General features: G+C 42.1%; 1 protein-coding gene across 1 annotated transcript in view; it reads right to left on the bottom strand.

The window, feature by feature from the left end:
* The window catches only part of LOC310863236 (plexin-A2-like), a 103,275-nt gene that overhangs the window by 38,142 nt on the left and 41,897 nt on the right, over positions 1-23,236 (bottom strand). Inside the window, 8 exon segments of the mRNA XM_083771431.1 lie at positions 707-906; positions 1,968-2,064; positions 3,742-3,942; positions 5,890-6,004; positions 8,368-8,464; positions 10,490-10,643; positions 11,622-11,745; positions 16,413-16,513. Of these exon segments, the coding sequence (XP_083627557.1) occupies positions 707-906; positions 1,968-2,064; positions 3,742-3,942; positions 5,890-6,004; positions 8,368-8,464; positions 10,490-10,643; positions 11,622-11,745; positions 16,413-16,513 (1,089 nt within the window).

The following is a 23,236-nucleotide window of genomic DNA, read 5'->3' as shown; positions in this document are numbered from 1 at the left end:
CCGCTGTGCCTCCTTCAAGAGGACGAGCGGGTACTTTGTGACATGTATAAGAGATACACAGCCACCTTCCCCTTAAACAGGTTGAATTTGTTTTAGCTGCTTTTGGGGAGGTTCAAGTGGTTTGTGAAGAACTTGCGACTGGCAGTCTCTGGTAAAAGAACACAAATTTCGACGTGATGGTATTTGTTGTGTGAAACGTATGGAGTGTAGCAGCAAAAAGGAAAGGAAAGGTACTATGTTTACCCAGGGTAACTGGACTAAGCTCAAGAACTTGTTTACAGCCAGGCCCACACAGCACACTGTGTGCATGTGAAATGTGCTGATGAATAATGCTGGGTTTACTAGTGGGCTGCTGCTAATATAAGCAGACACTTAGGCCTCATATTTTATTTTACATTTCACTAATTATTTTTGGCATAATCACTAGAATATTTTTGTCCTCTCTACACACCCACGTGTTCTAAATGAGAAAGGATTCGTGTAGACGCGAAAGGCGAGTAGCCACCAGGCAAATGAATGACAATGACATTATTTTTACACTCTCATATTTGCTATACATAAAGTGTGCTTAATTAGCTTTCACTGTACGTCTAAGTGCTCGCTTTGCTGACAGTGGCTGATTGACTAACTACAGACCGACTGGCTCTATAGATCTCTATATCGTCAGTTTGATAAACCCCGGACTGGACTGAGGAACCAAACTAACCTCGTTGATGCGTGGATTGGTGCACTTGACGTTGCTGACAGACAGGTCCAGCCAGCGGCTGGCGTAGGGGGAGATGGGCGGGCAGTGCTGCTTCATGGTGCAACGGCCCTCGCCGCCGCACCAGCCACACTGGAACTTCCTCTCTGCACGCAGGCACATGCCACAGCTGTCCCTCTGAGCGCTGCACTTGTAGAGGTGCACTGCAACCGAGTCAAACCCGCATTCTATTGACAATCTGATTCATTTGACACACACACACGCGCCATTGGTGTTATTGAACAGGCAGTGGTTCTCAAAGGACCCCCCCATCTGAAAATGTTGGGACCCCCAGAAGAAAAGAAATGTTTTTTTAAACACTTTCAAGATTCTTTCAAAACATAAATAATATAGCAGATAGTGCAGTGCAGCACAAAGTGTCATGCTGTGAGCTTGTATATCTGCCATTTATTTTTATTTTTTTTACCCCATCCAAGGACCCGATTTGAGAACCACTGTTGTTGAATATACTGTATATTTGGGAGCACAACAGCCCATCATCAAAGAGAAATACCCCCCCCCCCCCCCCGCCCTGGAGCAAGTACTGTGGAGGAACCCTTGAACAAGAATATTGTCGCTGTGGGGCAGAAACCTCATATCTCCTTATTTCATCCTTTTATGATTTAATACATTAATGTCTTCCCATACACAAGTAAATAGCCGATCTACAAGCTCACAGTGCGTCGTGATGTGACACGTCGTGAGCTTGTATAACAATAGCTATCTTTGCTATTTTTTGCACATCACCATTACACTAAAGTATAACCCAGGGCAGTCCATTATAGTAAAGGCTTACGGTATTATATTGTGAAATTGATATTTCAAATTATATTATAATAGGCAACAAAGTCTTATGCACACCTGTATGCTCTGAGGCGGGTGCGTAGGCAGGGCTCAATGTATTCAGAAATAATGCACATAAAGTGCACAAAGACCCGCACACCGTCTACTTTACGAACTGGCAATGTTTCTTTCTTCAGGCATAATAAAAAGATAATTATAATAAAAAAATCGATTGAAACCTTTTCACGTCGATTTGTTGATATATAATCATAATAAAAAGTAGCTTGCATGAGCAACATTAAGTCTTTAAATATCGTTTCAATCAGTTGCACCTGCTGTTGTGAACTTTCTGTCCAGTCCCTGTGGGAGCCTTGAAGTGCCTCATCTCTGTAAAGTGACAGCTCACTGGCCCAGGCCGTGATGGACGGCAGCAGTACTGTACCTTTAATCTTCTCTGGGTTGTCGATGATGAAATTGCCGTTCCATACGATGGAGAGGTCCACCGCCAGGTCGCTGACCTTCGCGCCCTCGTAGATGTACTGGGAGGGGAGAGGAGAAGAATGGGTTGGGGTTCAGAGGAGAGAGAGAAAAGTTGTCCAGAGAGAGAGAGAGAGAGAGAGAGAGAGAGAGAGAGAGAGGATGTTATTATAGTTAACAAAAGCGAAAACGAAATAACGAACACAAGACTTTTTCGTTAACTAAACTAAATAAAAACTACAATATAGAAATATAGAACGAGAACTAACTGAAACTGTATTGTGTGCAACTGTGCATACAAAACTAACTAAAACTAGCGAATACACTCTAAAAATGAATTAAAGATATATTCAGTGATTTCACTCAAAAAACCTTAGGTTTCGTTTTTGGCTGTGGGACCCAGCCTTTCGTCCAATCAGGATAGAGAGTCAAAAACGAAACCTAAGGTTTTTTGACCCCCAGGGGTTAACTGGGGACAGGGAGGAACTCCTTATATGGCCAGCACACTCTATAGTAGGGAGGATTATCACAACAAAACAAAAAAATAAGTGATATTTGAATTAAGTGAAATCACTGAATATACCTTTAAAACAAACTGAAATGATAACAAAAAAGAAAAATCCCAAACTACCATAACCTTGAGTGACGCACGCGCGCGCGCACACACACACACACACACACACACACACACACACACACACACACACACACACACACACACACACACACACACACACACACCCTCACACACACACACACACACACACACACACACACACACACACACACACACACACACACACACACACACACACACACACACACACACAGTAAGAGAGTGGGACAATACAGTTTGGTGGAGAAAGATGGAGAAAGAGTGGGAGAGAAAGAGGAAGGAAGGAGAGGGCAGCAGAAGGACTTTTAACCACCTGTCATTTCTAACATGGACGTCTGCTCTGCTCCCCCGCTATCCTGGCTGACATGTGGGGAACAAGCAGGTCTAAGTGGGCTGGAGTGCCCCATCATGCGTGTCTGGGGAAAAGTGGCTAGTCCTCTCAGTGGTATTGTGGAGTGAGCGAGGTGCGGACTGCATTAAAAACTAGCTGCGTGAGACATGTCATACTGTATAGTCTTTGTGGCTGTCCTCTATAGTCGCTGGGAATGCGCTACAGTGTGTTTACCATAACCGCTCCACATCTGAACCTCTCCTTGGGCATACGTCACATTCTACTGCTGCGGCCGGCAAGACCTACAGCACAGCAGATGTCGCCCTGTGTGACATTATCATGTTCCTCTGAACATGAGACAAAGGCATATAAGACCCGTTTTTCATCTTCAGCGTTTAACATTTCACTTAACCCATTCTGACCGGGCACCCATTTTGGTGTCGGCATCATGTTATGCTTTAGCTATTGAAAAATAGCAGATCTACAAGCTCATATCGCGCCACCGAGTGGCGCGATACGAGCTTGTAGGTCTGCTATTTTTTAAAAAATCGAAGAACGACTGACATTTTTAGAATCTGATCTCAGGTCAGAATGGGTTAAAGCATCCTCTCCTCTCCTCTCCTCTCCCATGTATATATGACAGAGCTCAGGCGTTTTCCTTTTTTTTCTCCTTCTCCACTGATGTGCAGTATACTGTATGTATATGCCTTTCCTAGTATAGGTTCTGTACTACTGTAGGTCTGCTGTGACAGATGCTAGAGCTCCCTGTGGGAGCGTTGGAGGGGGTCATACCGAGCTGTTCTGGCACTGCACGCTGGTGCTGTTGAAGCGCAGTGCCGTGACACGGTGGCTGACGCCGTGGACGTGCACCACGCACTCATAGCCCCGCTGACCCGACTGGGGCTGGGGGAGGTTGCGGGCCCTCAGGGTGATGGGTCGCACCTCGCCCGCTGGGATCAGGATCTCCCCGGACGGGAGCAGCTGAGGGCAGTCCTGACACGGCCAAAGCAGACATGATGCAACGCAAACACAAACACCAAATGAACACACATTTTGTGTCTTTCTTTCTATACACTGATGTCAGTTCAGTGGTTTCATTTGAAAACACTGCATTTTATTGTAACACTAGAGGTAATGTTTCCTCTCCTCTCTGCGATTTTGGAGATCTTTGCTTTCTATTGCATGACTACCTGGCAGAATAAATGTTAGATAATGTATTAAAATACCACCATTTAACCATTAACATGCCTAACATTTAACAATCTATGAAACATTTACTAAGCAATGTTTTGGGTTGTTATTATTAATTCATCTAAAATACCATAATATGTATAATAGTAATATGCACAATAATACAAAAAATTAGCTTACAACTAGTTGTGAGAAGTAATGCCCATGCTGATGAACTGATTGTGGAGTCATGGTAACCTTTCATAAGGGACACAATTTAATGGTTAATTAATGAATTGAATTATACCATTATGTTAATCTTTAAAGGGAGATTTCACTTTCAAACGTGTTTGGGGCTACATTTTGAATCAAGTAACTTAAAAAATGTCTGGGGTGCTCACAATAGCCTGAGTAAACGTTAAAATGACCCCAAACATGCGAAAGTGAAATCTCCCTTTAAAGATTAACATAATGGTAATTACATTCAGTAATTAACCATTAAATTGTGTGCCTTATGAAAGGTTACCATGACTCCACAATCAGTTCATCAGCATATGGCCATTACTTCTCACAAATTAAGAAATAAAACTTAATAAGTCCTCTGATGCTTGCCATCTGCCTATAATCTGCTAACAACTTTAACAATGGCTTTTTAGCACAAATAAATAATAAAGTCTAGTGTTTGAGACAACATATACATGATGTACAAGTGGAATGTTTAGTGCCCATTATTACTGGGAATAAAAGTTAAACGCTATTTTCTGACCTAATTTCTGCTCAATGTTTTCAGCATGCATGCTAAAGACTCTTTGAGGGAGGATGGTTTACACAGTAAAGTTAAGAGGATATTTCACTTTCAAAAAAATGTTTTGGTCATTTCATCGTCTACTCAGGCTTATGTAAGCATCGCAGACAGTTGCTTGATTTTGTATTTAGATATTTGATATTCATTTTAGCTGCTGTGGCCCCCTTCCTATACAAATCCAAACTTCAAACTCCATTTTAACCATGTTAGATTCATCAGCTTGTAGATCTATTTTTGAAAAATCGGGACCATTTGTGACAAATCTTAAAATTTCTGTGGTGGTTTCTAGGGGTCCCTTAAAGGAGAATTCCATGCTAGAAGGCTTTCTTACCTTTCTTTGTAGTCGTTACGTCCCCTACCATAAGCCCTCAATGAATTGCATTGAATTGAATGGGAATTGAATGGGGCTATGGGGTGTTGTGCTAATTCGCTTATTTCCATCGAAATAAGTATTAAAGTGTGCCGCTTGGGATATTATTTACATTATGAAGAGAGGATATATACCACAAAAACAAATTGAGCCATGGAAATAAGCAAATTAGCACAACACCCCATAGCGGCTAGCCCCATTCAATTCAATGCAATTCATTTAGGTCTTATGGTAGGGGAAATAGCCAATAAGGAGCTTTTGCACAAAATAACACCTGGACCTCTTTGATGGGGACGTAACAACTACAAAGAAAGGTAAGAAAGCCTTTTAGTATGGAATTCTCCTTTAACAACATATCTTGAGATGGGGGGTCCGTGGCCAAATACATATAATTGTGGGGGTCCTTGACATGAAAATGTTTGAGAACCGCTGATATATCAACATTAGTTAAAAAAAAAAAAACGTTAGGATTTAGAAGGTATTTTGAGAATGGGCCTTGGGTTCTTAATGGGTTAAGATGTACTGCAGAACAGTTTGAGCTGCGTCTGACCTTGGCAGAGTGTAAACGTGCCTGTGTGGCTTCATGTAAACGTACCTCCGAAGCGTTGACCCTGCCCTCCTGGAAGGAACAGCTGCTGGGGTCGTGTGTACACAGGTTGCGGTATTTACACCAGTGACAGCGGAACGTACTGTTCACACAGGACAGACACCTGGAGGAGGAGGATATGTTGAGCGTGCAAAATGTTGAAAGATCTCTCGCTCGTATCGCCTTTGTGTCTCAGTCGCCATAAGGGATGGAAAAAGCCTGATTTAAACTTGTTCCGCTCGCTTTTATCTGCATCTTCCCTTCATGACAGAAGTGTGTTCAATGGGGTGCACACTACGGGGGGGGGGGGGGGGGCTTGTACAGTGGCTTTCAAGCAGATTCGTCTGATCAGTTTGTTTCACGTAAAGAGCACCGTGTTTCATGTTTTGTACAGTCTTTATTTCTGCATAAACTTCTCATTATTGCAACACTGAGGACCGAGAATGCAATGCAATCACAACCCCTGGAGAATGGTGTCGAGAACGCTTCATATACAAGTTTCAGCTATGAAACTGGCTTAAGATGCTTGTGCAACATATTTGGTATCCGTTTTGTCGCAGCAGTGACATTGTGCATGCACAGGTCCAATGCAGCAGTTTTGAATATAACTCTGAGGGAAAGATTGCGGAGACGGGCGGTTGTACAGTATACTGTAACTTTAGGAGAAGAATGGAGAAGTAGCTACATACTGTATGTGAGCGATGGAATCGAGGCGATCAGATGCACAGCGGCCGATGCACTAAACAGGGAGCTTAGTGATTGGACAGCTGTAAATTGGATGTGCCCAATGTTCCCGCTGGGAAAGAAATAGGCTTTGGGGAGCGGCGAGTAATAACCCATTCTGACCGGGCACCCATTTTGGTGTCGGCATCATGTTATGCTTTAGCTATTGAAAAATAGCAGATCTACAAGCTCATATCGCGCCACCGAGTGGCGCGATACGAGCTTGTAGGTCTGCTATTTCTTGAAAAATCGAAGAACGACTGACATTTCTAGAATCTGATCTCAGGTCAGAATGGGCTCATCAGACCAGTGTGTGTCCGGTGGAAACCCTCGTATGAATCTGATCTCAGTTCAGAATGGGTTAAATGACACGCCGCTGCGGGCAAAGTGGATCAGTGCATCAGTTAAGCCTGTTTTATACTTAGCCAGTGCCAGTGTCGGGCCCTGAAAATAGCCTATCGACAAGCTCACAGTGTGTTTCACAGCGACATGTCATGAGCTTGTAGATCAGCTATTTTCAGTGGGCAGCACTGCGTGCAACCGAGCATCAATATATGGTTGTGAAAAGCCCTCCTCCTGAACTTTCCTCGTGAAATAATACTGTGGCTCACAGCAATGGCAATAGATTTACAAAAGCATCAAATTTGAATATTGCATAGCTGTGATGGGCCACGTACTGTTGTGTGCACATACAGTATGCTACTGCATCTGCATGTTTGCATAACATTACGTGTGTGCGTGTGTGTGTGTGTGTGTGTGTGTGTGTGTGTGTGTGTGCGCATGTGTGTGTGTGTGCGCGTGCGTGCAGACACCACACGTACAGTATGTGCAGGTTTGCGGCGTGCATGTTTGAGCGTCCTCATGTGCGTGTGGGAGTGCACAAGTGTAGAGTATACGGTATTTATAGAAATAGCCTGGCAGCCGGGCACCACTGCAGCTGCTGGATAATTAATTATAGAGGCAGATGTGATGCCGAGGTGATGGTACCGAGACATTGAGGCGCGAACTGGGGGTCCGGGAGGCTGCGGTGGGCGGGGGGTTGCATGGAGGCGGGGCAGTTTGGCGAGGGGCTGCATTTTGGTTCTGAATTATTAATCACAGCGCTCACAGGGTCAATCTGCAGCTAATGGATGCCATGCTGGGGAAAGCGGAGGGGTGTGATGAGGTTATGACTTTTTTCTCTTTAATATGGGTCCGCGGACACCCCAGCGGCACAATCTGAGAGGCCGTAATAGATGGCTTTAATATGATCTGCGGGCTAACCCCCAGTGTTTATGAATTGTCCATCAATCAAAGCCTTGCCGCTGTAGAGACGTTGACAGTCAGGCTTTGTGTTATCATCGCTCATGTCTTATAATATACTGTAGGGTGCACTGTGCACACTTTCAGATGGAAATGCTTACCACATGGCGGAGGGCTTTGTCACAACATTGCATGCTGCAGTGTAAACGTTTGCCGAGGTAAATAAAGGTTAAAAGAAAATACATCTTATAATAATCTTGCCTTCAGCGATTATAGTGTGCTAGCTGAAGTCTTACGCAAATAAATAAATAAAAACAAGCAAAGCCACGGCTAATGATCTCCCGTTGATCTGAATCATATCAGACAGATCATTTGAACTCGGTTGGGAGAACTATCTTACAGGCTGATCTTAAGTAGGGTTGTGAGCGGCCCGGTACATCATTGCTTTAAATGAGGTTGCGCTCTGCTATCTATTGACCGAATACAGGGAGGGAGGGGGGGGGGGGGGAACGGGACACTCACGTGTGATGTATGCTGCAGTTATAGAACTTGACCTCAGTGCTGGCCACCATTTGACCCGTTTCCTTCGAGTTGAGACGAAGCTCGACACCCGACCAGTCTGGGAGGGAGGCAGAGAGTGAAAGATAGATGGAAAAATAGAGATAAAAATAAATACATGATTACATTGTGTTGTTTTTATATTGTGTAGTTTGTATTGTTTTTTTTTTTTTTTTTTTTAATTGATTATTGATTTATTTTAGCCCCCTTTCCCCACTCCCTCAAGAGCCTTTTTTGCCAGGCTGCAGTACTCGTAAAATAAGTTCTTATAATCACCTGAACCCCAAAAAGCCTATTCTGGGGCGAACATTACATTTTACAAAAAAAAAAGCAGATATACTATAAGCAAAATAAATGGTGAAGATATTTGGTGTAGACAGGAAAACGTGGTGCGAGTGCAGTTGTAACTCAAATCCGTTTCACTAAGACTAGCGTGTTTAAGTGGATAATCTTTCCTGCCTGGCTAAATAAAGGTTAAAAAAAACCATAGAGGGATGACGACAGAGAGCGACAGAGGGAGAAAGAGAGGGAAAGGCAGCAGATCAAGGAGGAGAGGGAGAGAAGAAGGAGAGGGGAGGAGGACGAGACATGCTCCACAGTGAGATGATGAGTTAAGAGATTGGTAGAGATAATAGCGATGAGAGAGATAACAGAGAATAGGAGAGAGAGAGAGACGTGGAAGAGAGTGAGAGGCGGGAAGGAAACGGAAGGTTTAGACAAGACAGGGTGAGAGAGAAAATAAAGAGAGAGTGTGACACTCAGACTAAACATGGTCCATAAAATGAAATACGGAGAGGTCCCAGACGTTTTAAGAACATGTTTCAGGCAGGTAAACGAGGTACACAACCATTTCACCAGAGCCAGTATTGCAGATGTGGTGCTCCCTGCTTTTAAAAGTAAAGTGGGCAAAGGCTCATTCATTTATATAGGAGCCACACAGTGTAACAGCCTGGAATCCAGTGTTAAACTGACCTCCAATTTGAGGACATTTAAAGGTATATTCAGTGATTTAACAAAAAAAACCTTAGGTTTCGTTTTTGGCTGTGGGACCCAGCCTTTCGTCCAATCAGGATAGAGAGTCAAAAACGAAACCTAAGGTTTTTTGACCCCCAGGGGTTAACTGGGGAAAGGGAGGAACTCCTTATATGGCCAGCACACACTATAGTAGGGAGGATTATCACAACAAAACAAAAAAATAAGTGATATTTGAATTAAGTGAAATCACTGAATATACCTTTAAACAGAAGACAAAAAAATGGCTACTGGAAAAGGTTCCCCTATAAAGGGTCATCTTAGAGGGATGGATAGGGATGTACTTGTTGTGTGTTGTGTATGTAATGTATATGTACCGTTATGTATTTGTGATGTATTTTAAAGTATTGTTCAGTTCAGTGTGAGAGGACCCCAGTGGAAATAAGTCTTTGGACTTTACTGTGTAATCCTTGAATCGCTGATTATAATGTTGTATTACGATTGCTTTTCTAAATAAAATTTAAAAAAAAACACAGAAAAAGGGTTCCTTCAAGGTGAATTAGTGAAAGCCATCCATTACGCTTTCATAAGTTCCACTACTGGAAGCCACTAATGGAAATAATATCTCCAGTTGTCGCCATATTATGAATTTCTCCATAAAATCAATACTATGGAATTCTACAACGGCATACCCTCAAATACATACACACATATAGATCAGTGATTCCCAACCTGTGGGCCACGAGGGTACTGCAAGTCCCCCCCCCCCCCACAAAATTGGCCAAACAATGTGATTTTAATGATTATATAACATCAATATTGAGAAATGTTTTATTTTTTATATTTTTTTATTTAACACCTTGAAAATGTTATTTTCTAATGAATAGGAACTTAAAAGTATACTATGTTAGGTTCAAGCCAGAACACAATTGATCGATTGTTTAATTAAAATAAACATCTGAAAAAACGCAAGCTGCCACTTAACATGTTAAGTGGCCAGATGGGTGTGCTGCGTGCGAACACTTTCAAATGTTCCAGTGGGCCCTGATCCAGGAAGGGTTTGGAACCACTGCAGTAATTAATAATCTTGTTGATCCACACTGGCTGTGCTCACCTTGTCCCTCTGGTATCCGTGGGACCTCCTTGCCAGCTGGGGACAGACACATAACCCTGTTCCCGTTGACGTGGCCGTCCACTTCGGCTTGCTGGCCAAAGGAACAGGTGATCCCCGCGGAAAGGTCTGGTATGTTACTGACCTCCAGTAGAAGCTATACAGTGGGGGGGGGGGAATATATATTTCATCAGATACATTTTCAGTAAATCCTATTGTCTTCTTTTATTTATATATTAAAGCTCAGAAAGATTTATTTTCTTTAAAAAAATCTTTTTCTTTTCGTTTTATAACAGTATGCGTGTCAAGTCACAGATTCATAGAAAAATTTAAATTAAAACATTTGATTTTAGTATCAGTGACTGTGGGGTAAACAAACGTACTGTATAAATCACAGAGATCGTGGGCAGACATATTAAGAAGACTGTTGTTGTGCAAAACATGGCCCTTCAAGACAATTCCCAATTCCCCAGCCTCTCTACAAGTACTCCATCTCTGCTAAAAAGGTCAGAAAGATTTCATTTGTAGCTGCCTGGAACTACCAGTAACAGAGAGGGTTCTAGTACCAGGGTAGGTATCTACAGAAGAGTTCATTCATTAAGCAGTTGTGACTTGTGGTGCTGGCAAAAAGGTCTGTTCCTGTTGCAGAGAGCTAAAGACTGGAGGGTAGCTACAGTAAGTTACAGTGCATCATGTACACATCGCTCCATATGACCTTGAGCAAGGCACGCTGCTCCCAACAAATTGATTCTTTCTGAAGAAATGCAAATGTGTGCCAGTTAGGGCTGGGCAATTGTGATATGAGATCCCACACGAAACGAAATCGTGTGGGATTTTTGCATTTCATTTCCTGGTTTTAATCACTTTAATAAAGCTCTATTTATTACTTGGTCCCGAATTTTCAGAAATAGCAGAAATAGCCATGGCTAAAATTGACTTCTAAAGTTCATGATTAGCAAACCCAGCCTAGCAGAGATCTGCACTCCGAGAAGTGCACTTTTCCAGATGTGTATGTAGTTGTAAGGTGGTATAGGCTACAGTATATGTAACTGTACAGTGACTTTCCATGAACCAAGCGGCAGTGTGCAAGCACGGTGACGACAAAAGGAACAGTAGGAATGACAAGTGCACTCACGGGCACGCTGTGTGCCGACACAGCAATGCTGTCGGGATGGGCGATGACCTTCACACAGCGGTCAATGTCAGTGGCGAAACGGAACGGCTCCTCTGCCCTCTGACACCGGTCCCTCCTGGAACACCTGAGGTGCAAGAGAGGAATTGTTGGACTTTCACCACTTAAAGCAGTGATTCCCAACCTTTTTGAATTTCAAGGACCCCCAGTTTGATGTACATTAGGCCCCAGACCCGCATTTGATACCATGGTTTTTGTCTATGGGACCCCACTCTATATCTATGCACACTGTACAATCCTCAGTGTTAATTAAACTCTGAGAGTATCCAAATGGACCTGTCCTGTTAGGGGTTGAAAAACGGTTGAAGAACATTCACGCAATTTGAAAGAGTACTATTCATACCAATCTGAAATGACCTGAAATTAATTTACTCAAAATGTATTCATTTGAATTAAATGCATATAAATGTTTCTCTGTAATAGAACATTGCCGTTGTAAGTTGAGAAAAGCTACTGTTAAATAATTTTTGTTCATGATTCCATATATTCCACACTTCTGCCAACCATAAACCATAAACTCACACAAAGAAATCACACCGTGTGAACTGACCAGTGCAACAGTGCAACACTTTAGGTCAACCCGCGGTATTGCAGCTGTCCGTACTCAAATAGACATACGGACAGACACACATAGATGTTCATTGGAGCGGTTAGGACACCACTCAAAAAAATTACATTCATTTAATTAAAAAAAAAGATGAACCATAAAGAAAACCTGTCAGATATCCCGCTGAGGAGTCAGCCCCTCCAGAGAACACTTGTCTAAAGAGGTCTCCGCCAAATATTACACGACAATATGAGGTGCGAATGGAGAGGCGGTGACATCTGTTACTGACCAACGGCCGCTTGAGGCACATCTGAGGCCACCGGAGGATAGACGGTCACCTCCTGACCGCTCATCAAACTGAAGTGCCTCTGCTGCAGAGAAACCCCGTTTCAACTCAGACAGTCTTTCATCGCCTATTCTTTGCCGTGGTTTGCCAGATGAGGAGAGGTAGAGGGAGGGAGGGAGGGAGGGAGGGAGGACGTGAGTGGGGCTTTTCTTCTCTTCTCCACCTCCCGGGGGGTCTTTTTACATGTTCATTATATATTGTACCTATGCATCATGGTGTCAGCAATAGGGCTTGAGCTGTTGTGCCCATGGGTGGGAAACCTGGATCTCAAAAGGGCTCCACCTGACATTTAGTAGGCTTTCAGAGGCAAGAGAACCCCCCCCCCCCCCCACAACTCCTGTCTGGAATTGAATAGAGTGGAAAATAAAGGACTCATTCCGCCGTATGGGTACTCATGATTCACTTTGGTTTACATGAAGGAACAGAGCCCTATCTGTGTTCGCAGACGTACAAAGACATTTATTCTCCCTGAGAAATGGGGCTCCCAACCGACAAAGACCCGCATTGAAGGAAAACAAATAAATAAATAAAGTAATTAACAAGAAAGACATTATTTATAATTTATTTTCAGTCCTCCGTTGGGTTCAGTAAGTGCTACTGAAATCCTGCTAATTGCCGGCGGGATATATTTTGTAGATGAGTTGTGCAAATCATAAGACAGAAAGTGGTATGAATGAGGCAGGCTTCAAAATAGTGGTAGATATAACATAAGCATGTGATTCGACTGATTTTGATGCTATATGTTAACAAATTTGGCTGGGGACCCCCTGGAACCGCTCAAGAACCCCCATTTTGGGACTTAAAGCTAACCATGGAGGTCAGAAAATAAACATAGGACTGCTGCAGACATTTTGCCAGTGCATTGTCTCCTACCTTGCACTGACAAAATGCCTGCTGCGGTCTAAGTGAAAGTGCCCACTGTGCTTAATATCTTCTGTATAGCCATTAAAATCCAAGCTCTTGGTAACAAAACACGTAAAAGCTTCTGGTGGGCAATGCAGGGTGTCTGGTACCGAATAGAATAGACAACATCCCAAGATGACTCATTCCTTGTTTTCATTTCATTCGCCAGCTGTTGATAATGGCTGGCTCGGGGCCGGGGGTGATGGAGAGATCCGTTATATTTGTTTAGTATGGCGTATAATCCTCATGTCCAACTGTGTGGCGAGTTGCATGTGTGGCTTTTATCTCGGTGGATAATGATGTGAGTTCATGTTGACAGTGAGAGTAGACAGGGGGCAGCGGACTGCCATGTCAATTCAAAAACTTTAGTTAACAATAATCAAAATCTACAAAGTAACTAGACTTTGTAGATTTTGATGATTATTACAAAGCCCTATATATACATTACAGCCATTTGAAAATAGCCGATCTACAAGCTCACAATGCATCGCGGCGCACTGTGAGCTTGTAGATCTGCCGTTTTAAAAAGTTGTTATACGTTGTTATATGTTGAAAAAGGACACTCTTCTCCAAGTTCATTTGGGATAAGAAACACCCCCGAATAAGGAAGGATTTTTTGCAGAGGCCTAAATCAGATGGCGGAATGGGATTACCTAACTTCAAACACTATTACTGGGCGTGTAATTTACGTGCGCTCTCATTTTGGCTACAAGATCAATTGCCTACATGGGCATTTATTGAAGGTCAATGTTGTCCCCCAACATCGTTGTCAGCTTTAATCTTTTCCCCAGTGGCCTCAAGATATACTAAGTTGCCAAAGAATTCCATAGTCTGGCATTCTCTCAAAATTTGGCTCTCAATACGAAGGCATTTCGGTTGGCACCCGGGTTCTGTGCGCGCTCCTCTGGTCGCTAACCATGCTTTTTTACCGTCCCTTTCTGACGCATTGTTTAAAGTGTGGCAAAGAAATGGTATTCACTCCTTCAAAGATCTTTATATTGATGGGTTATTTCCGACCTTTGAACAAATACGACGCAAATTCAATTTACCCCAATCACATTTCTTTAGATTTCTACAGATACGACATTTTTTAACACAACACACTGCTTCATTTCCAAACATACCTCCCAACTCATCAATGGAATCTATATTTCTACCTGACCCATTGCTCAAAGGAGGTGTTTCTATTATTTATAATTCTCTCTCATGTTTAGATAATAATGCCTCATTGGAGTATTTAAAAACTGCTTGGGAAAACGACTTAGGAATATCTATCACTGACGAGCAATGGTCTACATCTCAAAAGTTTGTGCACTCTTCTTCAGTATGTGCCAGGCACGGTCTTATACAGTTTAAAATATTACACAGGTTACATTTGTCAAAGGAAAAACTCAACAGAATGTTTCCAAATGTGAATCCAGCCTGCGACAGATGTGGCCAGTCGCCGGCCACCCTAGCTCATATGTTCTGGCACTGCACTAAACTAACATCATTTTGGCAAAGTATATTTAAATCACTGTCAGACATTGTTGGAAGACCTTTTGACCCGGATCCACTGACAGCAGTTCTGGGGGTCGGGGGGCCCGGGGTCAAACTATCTACTTTCCAATATAACATGGTAAAATATGTGACTCTACTGGCTCGCAGACTGATACTGTTGAATTGGAAACAAGCACAGGTTCCCACTCACACTTCACTTATGAAAGATGTTATGCACTACTTGCAATTGGAAAAGATAAAGTTTGAATTGAGAGGGAGTGAAGATAGATTTTACCAGACATGGCAACCCTTCATTGACCATTTCAATAGGTGCACGCTAACCCCTCCTACACAATAGATAACATATTAGAAAATTGGAAAGAAAAGTAAAGAAAAAAAAGGAACCGAGGATTTTATTTTATTTTATTTATTCTCATTTAAAAAGAAATGTCTGTAATTCTGTTAATTTACAACAACGTGTTGGGAAAGTTTTGAGAGCAAGAGTGTCTGTCCTGTGGTCTTTGTTTTGTTTGTCTGTTCACGTTTGTCGTTTAACTGTTTTTTTGTTTTTTCGTTTTTATCACATTTATATATCTTTTTTATTATGTATTGTATGTGGAATTTACATTACCTGTCTTTATCTTTCATTTTATAACTGAATAACTCATTATTATTGTCAAAAATTGTCATATAAGTTGTCATATACAAAAAATGCCTAATAAAAACAGTATTAAAAAAAAAAGAAGAAAAAGGACACTCTGCACAATGAGTACTTTTACTCTTCCTACTTTAAAGGAGAATTCCATACTAAAAGGCTTTCTTACCTTTCTTTGTAGTTGTTACGTCCCCATCAAACAGGTCCAGGTGTTATTTTGTGCAAAAGCTCCTTATTGGCTATTTCCCCTACCATAAGCCCTAAATGAATTGCATTGAATTGAATGGGATGTATGGGGTGTTGTGCTAATTTGCTTATTTCCATCAAAATAAGTAGTAAAGTGTGCCGCTTGGGTTATTATTTACATTATGAAGAGAGGATATATACAAAAAATATATAATTTTGAGCGATGGAAATAAGCGAATTAGCACAACACCCCATACATCCCATTCAATTCAATGCAATTCATTTAGGGCTTATGGTAGGGGAAATAGCCAATAAGGAGCTTTTGCACAAAATAACACCTGGACCTCTTTGATAGGGACGTAACAACTACAAAGAAGGGTAAGAAAGCCTTTTAGTATGGAATTCTCCTTTAAGAACATTTTGATGTCAATACTTTTGACTTTTACTTTTTTAAGAACATTTTGATGTCAATACTTTTGACTTTTACTTTTTTAAGTACATTTTGAATTCTGGACTTTTACTTGTAACAGAGTACTTCTATATTGCAGTATTGAGTACTTTTCTTTCCACCACTGGATATACTAGGATTACAAAGGGAACAGTGACAGATGGACTCACGTGTTGAACAGCACACACCAGCCACAGTGCGGGTCTCCTGCACTCAGACATGCCCCACATGTACGGTACTGTTCACAGGCCTCCACAGACACCTGCGCCACCTATACGACATGGAATGACAAAAACAGGGTGACGTGTTATTCAGTTTCTCAAAGTGAAAACGGCATCAAGGAAATAACAAGATGTCTGTGATTTGTTTTCTGTTGTTCGTCAGGGATATATGCACAAAGTAGTTGAGGACAGTCTATAATATCATGGCTTCTCAACCTTTCAGTCCCCCAACCCCAAAATAATGCTGCCTTTGACTCGTGGCCCCAAAAACCAACTCCGGAATTTTATGCACATAAATGTGCACGTTCGGTGCGCATTTGTCCACACATGTAATGTTTTAAGCCTAGGGCTATGAAGGCTTTTGTAAAAAAAAAAATATGGTTAAAATGTATTTGTAATACTTTTTACATTGCAATTACTCATTCTGTTGTATTCAATTCAGGTGTGTAAAATATTTTTGATGACCACAAATAATTTCGCGACCCCACAGTCAGTGTCCCGCCACCCGAACTTTGGGAACCCCTGTATGTCTATATGACATCAGTACTTGTGACGTCAGCGTCCCAGGGTCAGAGCAGAGCCATCGAATAGAAGAGTTACGATATGGAGGGGGCGGAACCGAGCGCTGTTCATGCAGCCTGAACAGAGACAAGCTGGAGACGTGTGCAACATGACAACTGTTTTAAAGTATTGTGCAGTAACAAGCTGTGACTTACCAACTCGGTAGAGTTTAGGGAGCATATCTCCATATTTTACACAGGTTTACATTTGCATTACACAGAGTATTATGTGACATGTGTAAGAAGTCAAAAACACTGACGCCTTACCCCATGAGGAATTGGTTGGAGGAAAATAAACCATGTACTCATCTTTTCTGTCAGAAAGCACTAAGAATGACCCAGTCTTTTTATTATGTACTGTACCACAATTAAGGGTGCATTTTCTGCAGAAGTCTCTGTACCACCAATGCAGTGCGCACACGCACACACGCGCACACGTGATACACACAGTAAACTGTCCATTAGCTCCATCCATGTGACAGACATCACAGTAGCACGGGCCAGGGTCAGTCCCTGCATACAAAACCAAAACCACTCTCCGCCAGGCTATTTTATACATTGTTATTATTCTTGGCCTTGACGTGATGTGATGCATGCAATTTCCTGATGTATGCAATAACAAATGTAGAGTGGATTATGGCTTAGAGTGTCTCCGGTGCTCTCCATAGTCCATGCAGCGTAAGTGGCTTCTCTCTCAGGTCTGTGTTGGCAAAAAGGATTATCTGCCGCACCTGACAAAATTACTTTTTCTCTCTCTCACTCATTTTTCCCTTTTTCTCCTTTTTTATTACTGTGCTAGGGTTTAGAGCGTATTCAGTGCATCACATTTGCAAAAATGATTTTGGAGTGTAGAATACAGGGCATTTGACTCAATTTCCGATATGATCAGAATAATTTGAGAACCCTTCTGATCTGCAGGTGCTCCTACTGGGGAAAATTGGGTAGTCAACCGATTTGGGGCGGTGTGACCTTTCCGAGCGGATCCTGTGTGTCTGCCATGCTTCCCAGAATCAAATGTGCGGATCACACATCACACCACAGCCGTGAGAGGTTTGTTCAGTCGATTTGACCCGAGCCAGGAGGCGAGGCCTTGAATCCAAATAAGTTCTGACTGAAAGGCAAGTCCTTTTGTTTGATGTCTACACACCGTGTCCTCGAATGCTATTCGCAGAGCAGAATCTCTCCTCTCCGTCTACAGTCAAATCTTCAGTATTCGTTTAACCATTTAAACGCTATACTTTAGTGCATCAGGTTCCCCAGGAGTCCATACTTGAGATCAGAAAAGATCAGCTATTTCATCAGAATGTTCCCCCATAAGTACATGATGCTGGGATTCATGTACTTAACTCTTCAGAGTGTAAAAATTTACCCAAATGGAAGTTATATTGGTCCAGACCTACTACCTACTACTACATTTTATTACAATCTCAGACACAAGTACAAGTTTAATTTCTATGAATTATTATCGTGTATTCACTCATACTGCAGTAAATAAGTACAAATGCTAGCCTCTTTCTATGAAGCTGTCACATGCATTCGAGACTCAAGAGGACTTAAGATCATTTTGACAATAAGCCTTCATAATCTGTTTACACGTCTTCGACGCACCATACATAATTCAAAGGTAGATGCAGTACTTACTAGTCTTTTCCATTAAGCTTTCATTGAACTGGCCTTCTCCCACATCATTAATTGAGCAGAAAGGAGCAAATCGTTGCCGTCTGTCAGAAACCACCTACCTCCACATTGAAACGTATTATTTCGTAGGTTAATTTGGTCCTACACAAAAGGCGATCTACAAGTTCACAATGCGTTGCGATGCGATACGTTGTGAACATGTACGTACATCGGCCATTGTCACTATATTAAAATGTTTTGAAATCATTATGAAAAAGGAACGGTTTTGAACAAGGTTTCTGACCAAACGGTGGACATCCACTCGAGGCATTATGCAGTCATAAATAATACCTCATTTCCAAACAGTGCCACGTATAATATATAGGCCGTGTCATGATCACAACCAGACCAGTGGCACTTCAAAGCTTTCATCCGGATTTGCTGGAACTTAAAAGCTTGCTGTGAGATGAGCACACGTACAGCGTATTTGATGTCTACAGCTGTCAGCCTAGCCCTAGATACTACATACTTTGAATGTAGTATACACAATTTTGCGCTTTTCCAAGTGCTCAAAGCTCTTTACAATGGTTCATTCATTCATACATTGGGAGGTGCAGTTGACGCCAGGAGGAGCAGGAGGAGCCGGGATTCGAACCGCTGACCCAGGGATCATTGGACGACCTGCTCTACCTCCTGAGCCACAGTCGCCCCCCCTACATTGTATGTACAGTACAGGGATTAATTCCAGAATGCTATTTATACATTCTTGAACAAAGTTCAATGAAATTATATACTATAAATAAAAACTGTGATTTCTGTCCTCAAATATGGGCGTATATATTTTATAAAGTATTAGGCCACTATCTGAGCCTCGATATGCATTTGTTTGGAGGTCTTACTTTGCAAGAAGTATGGTGATCATAGATTATGCCTATACCGGTACTCTCTGCACCATATAGCAGCTCAGCATATAGGCCATACTGTCAGTATGAGGGGTTACATTGAGGTCAGAGAAACACACATGTACTGCATACATTTATTCACACATAGATACACACACGTCACGCATGCATGCACGCACACACGCACGACCGCACGTGCACACAGACACAGCCTCATGGGGATTAAGAAAGAGAGGAAGAAAAAGACATGGGATGTGGGCGGTAGTATTTACATTCTACCCTACAGCACTAGGAGATTGTTGTGGAAAAGCCCTACAGTGCATGTCTCCTTTTCATTTTAGAAAAACTCTTGCTCGCTGCATAAACTACTAACCCATTTGCAGGAACTCCTTTTGGGGTTTTTACCTTTCATGACGGCTATGTACAGTATATGGCAACATATATTGTTGTTGCAATTTTTTAATAAATAAAGTTTTTCCAACGTGTCCTAACGCAATACTTGTAGATCTGCTATTTTTGGTGAAGAGATTTGCTGGAGATGGGGAAAAAACTGTGCACCAAGTACTGCACAGACAGTGCAACTCAATTCTGTTTTGCCAAGGCTAAGAGAGTTTAAGTGGTTATGCCTGATTTTATACTTTATCATACAACGGTCTCCAGCTCCACATAGCCAATCTATACATTGTAAGCGCGTGCACACACACACACACACACACACACACACACACACACACACACACACACACACACACACACACACACACACACACACACACACACACACACACACACACACACACACACACACACACACACACACACACACACACACACACACACACACACAGGGATCTCTTGCTTTCCTGTCTTCCTGCTCACACTTCATCATCATGCTAGCCCTGCGTGCTGCACTCAGCAGGAGACAGAGATGCTCATTGTTATTCTGTGAGTGTCGGCTGTCTGTCTGTGCTCCTCTCCTCATTCCACATCATTTCTCCATTGTTTGGCTCCCTGGAATAATAATAATAATACTAATAATAGTAATAATAATGATAATATTAATATTAATAATAGTAATAGTATTATTACTATTATTATAGCTGGTCAACAGATCGTCTGTGGTGCCCCAACGACCCTCCGGGGTTACGGGATAGGTGAAGGTGAAGAATAGTAATAGTAATAATAATTGCATAGAAATCCACTAGAAATGCAGTGGAGAAACCTGTAAGTGGAATTCCTCGTGAAAATTAGGGAAGGTGTGAGGGCAGGGCACCAACGAAAAAGAGGTGGAGAGAGAGAGAGAGAGAGAGAGAGAGAGAGAGAGAGAGCCGTGCTGAAATGAGCATGACATCACACCTAGCCGTTAATAGAAGATTTGAGAACAGATTAAAGAAATCACAAAAGTTGTGCTGATTTATGATTCCTCAACAATTAGTGATTAGCGTTTTGTCAGAGCAGCAGCATTGTTGGCTTAGGAATGGAACAAAAAGGGCAGGTATACGCTCATGTATTTTAAAGGTTTTATGACATTCATATATTTTTCTTTTTCTTTTTTCTTTTAGGTTTTATGACCTCAATTACACCCAAAAAACCTGAACTTTGAACATTCAGTGGATTTTCTGTGGTCTGAAGTTTTCTTTGGGGTTTGGAAGCCTTTTAAACTACAATGAAAACAGGCAACACAGTGAAAACAGTGACATCTGCTGGCAAATCCCATTGACATATATGGGATTTGCAGGGTCTTACTGTACATCACTTACCGCCGGCAAATCAGAGCACCTGTTTGAGCCAGAAAACCCCAGATCACAGAAAATCTACTGAATGTTAAAAGTTCATGTTTTTTGGGTGCAAAACCTAAAAAAAATAAGAACAATTCCAAAACCTTTTTTTTAATGACACAATCCCTTTAACATCAGTTATTATGTTGGTACTTGGAGAACCAAATATTTTCTGAGGTGGTACTTCAGTATAAAAAGGTTGGGAACCAATGTGTCCATTGCATACGGAGCTAGACTCTAGCTCCTTGGGGAGCTAGATGGGGGTCCCCATCAAAAGTAGTTATATAGTATCACAATCATTTTAACCACTTAATATCCATTTATATGTAAACTATTCAAATTATTATAATTTTTTATTTTACACAAATGTTCTCTTCCAAGGGTCCCTGGCACAGAACCTTTTCAGATGGGCGTCCGTTGCAAAATACATGTATCAGTTTGGGGGTCCATGGCATGAAGAAGGTTGAGAACCACATGGTCTAGCTCAGATGTCAGTGGAGGCTCGCTGCAGGCAGCACTGAAGGCACGCATCTACTGCAGCTATATCTCCTTGAAGGAAGCATGTGTCTGTCCTTGAACAACCGGTGCTCATCAATAAGTGATGGCTTGTCAGCTTTCAGTCGTATCACACTCAAGGAAAAAAGAAAAGCTGGCCTTGATATGTTTTAGAAGGCTCTACCCTATACGATACCACCTCCGTTCTGCCTCTGTCCTCAAATGGCATCCCTTTGTTCTCATAACACTTCCTGCAGCCCGTTTTCCATGCACCCCAAGCCAAAACAAAACTAGAATAAAAAAAAAAATGAAAAATCATAATTCTCATAAAAGAGAATGACACAGCTGGAATAGTTCTCTTGTCTCCCCGTCGTTCGATTTTGGGTCTAAAAATACATTCCAGCACTCTCACAAGAAAGAGAGAGAGAGAGTGGAGAGATAGGAGAGCTTTTTATGACCGCAGTGAAACCTAATCCCATTTCACTCAGCCATGACAGAACAATCACTTGATGGGAGTTATAACGTGATTATCTCGCAATGGGTCCAGGGGATATAACGGCCAAAAACAACAGCAACAAACTCTGCCGCTAGCGCTACCTCTGTGATGCCATTTCAGCTGACGAACAGCACACTGAGAGACGGGGGACACATCCGCAGAGCAAAGCTAAGCCGCATCGCTAATGGTTTTCTATGGCATGGCTGTCTGTGCCGTTTATAAAGGAAGATGCATGTACCGTAAGCCGGCATGCATGGATAAGTAATTAGACCAACATTCCATCCCCGTGCACACTCCCCTGCATATTTTAGACGCCTGGGACACTTTGCGTAGACTAGAGCGTTATTGTGTTGTGTCTGGGGAGAATTAACCACTTAAACCCTCTATACATACTGGAGTAAACTGGACCAGAGATGTGTGCTAGGACCGTTTTCTGCCATCTACAGCAGTGGTGATACTCATTAGCCCACGGACGCCCATTTGAAAAACATATGCCAGCTAGGGACCGCCATAAGAGAAGAGTTTACGGCTCTAGCAGTGATTCTCAACCCGTTTTCATTTCAAGGACCCCCAGTTTGACATGTCTATCTCTGGGACCGCACTTTATATTGTAAAATCAATGTTAATTTAACTCTGAGAGTGTACAAATGGAACCAAATGGACCCCCTGGAACTCCCTCAAGGACCCCTGCAGGGATATGTGCATGCACATACAGAATGCATCCGTTCTGAAGGGAGTAAAATGGACTTAGAATATTGACTGCACACACAATTCAGCATTTTTTGCATAGTGACTGAAATAGTGTTGACCTTTGAAAAACCCGCAGGAAATCCGTATGCGATGACAAAACAAGGAGAGTGAAATTAACAACTTAATGCTATTGCAACGCTGTGGAGGGCTGGAAATGCCAGATCTGAGTAGCTAA

This window comes from Protomyctophum parallelum (genome assembly GCF_964188405.1).
Source record: "Protomyctophum parallelum genome assembly, chromosome: 8".
NCBI lineage: Eukaryota > Metazoa > Chordata > Actinopteri > Myctophiformes > Myctophidae > Protomyctophum > Protomyctophum parallelum.
Note: the sequence above shows the minus strand (reverse complement) of the source record. Positions and strands in the feature narration are given on the sequence as shown.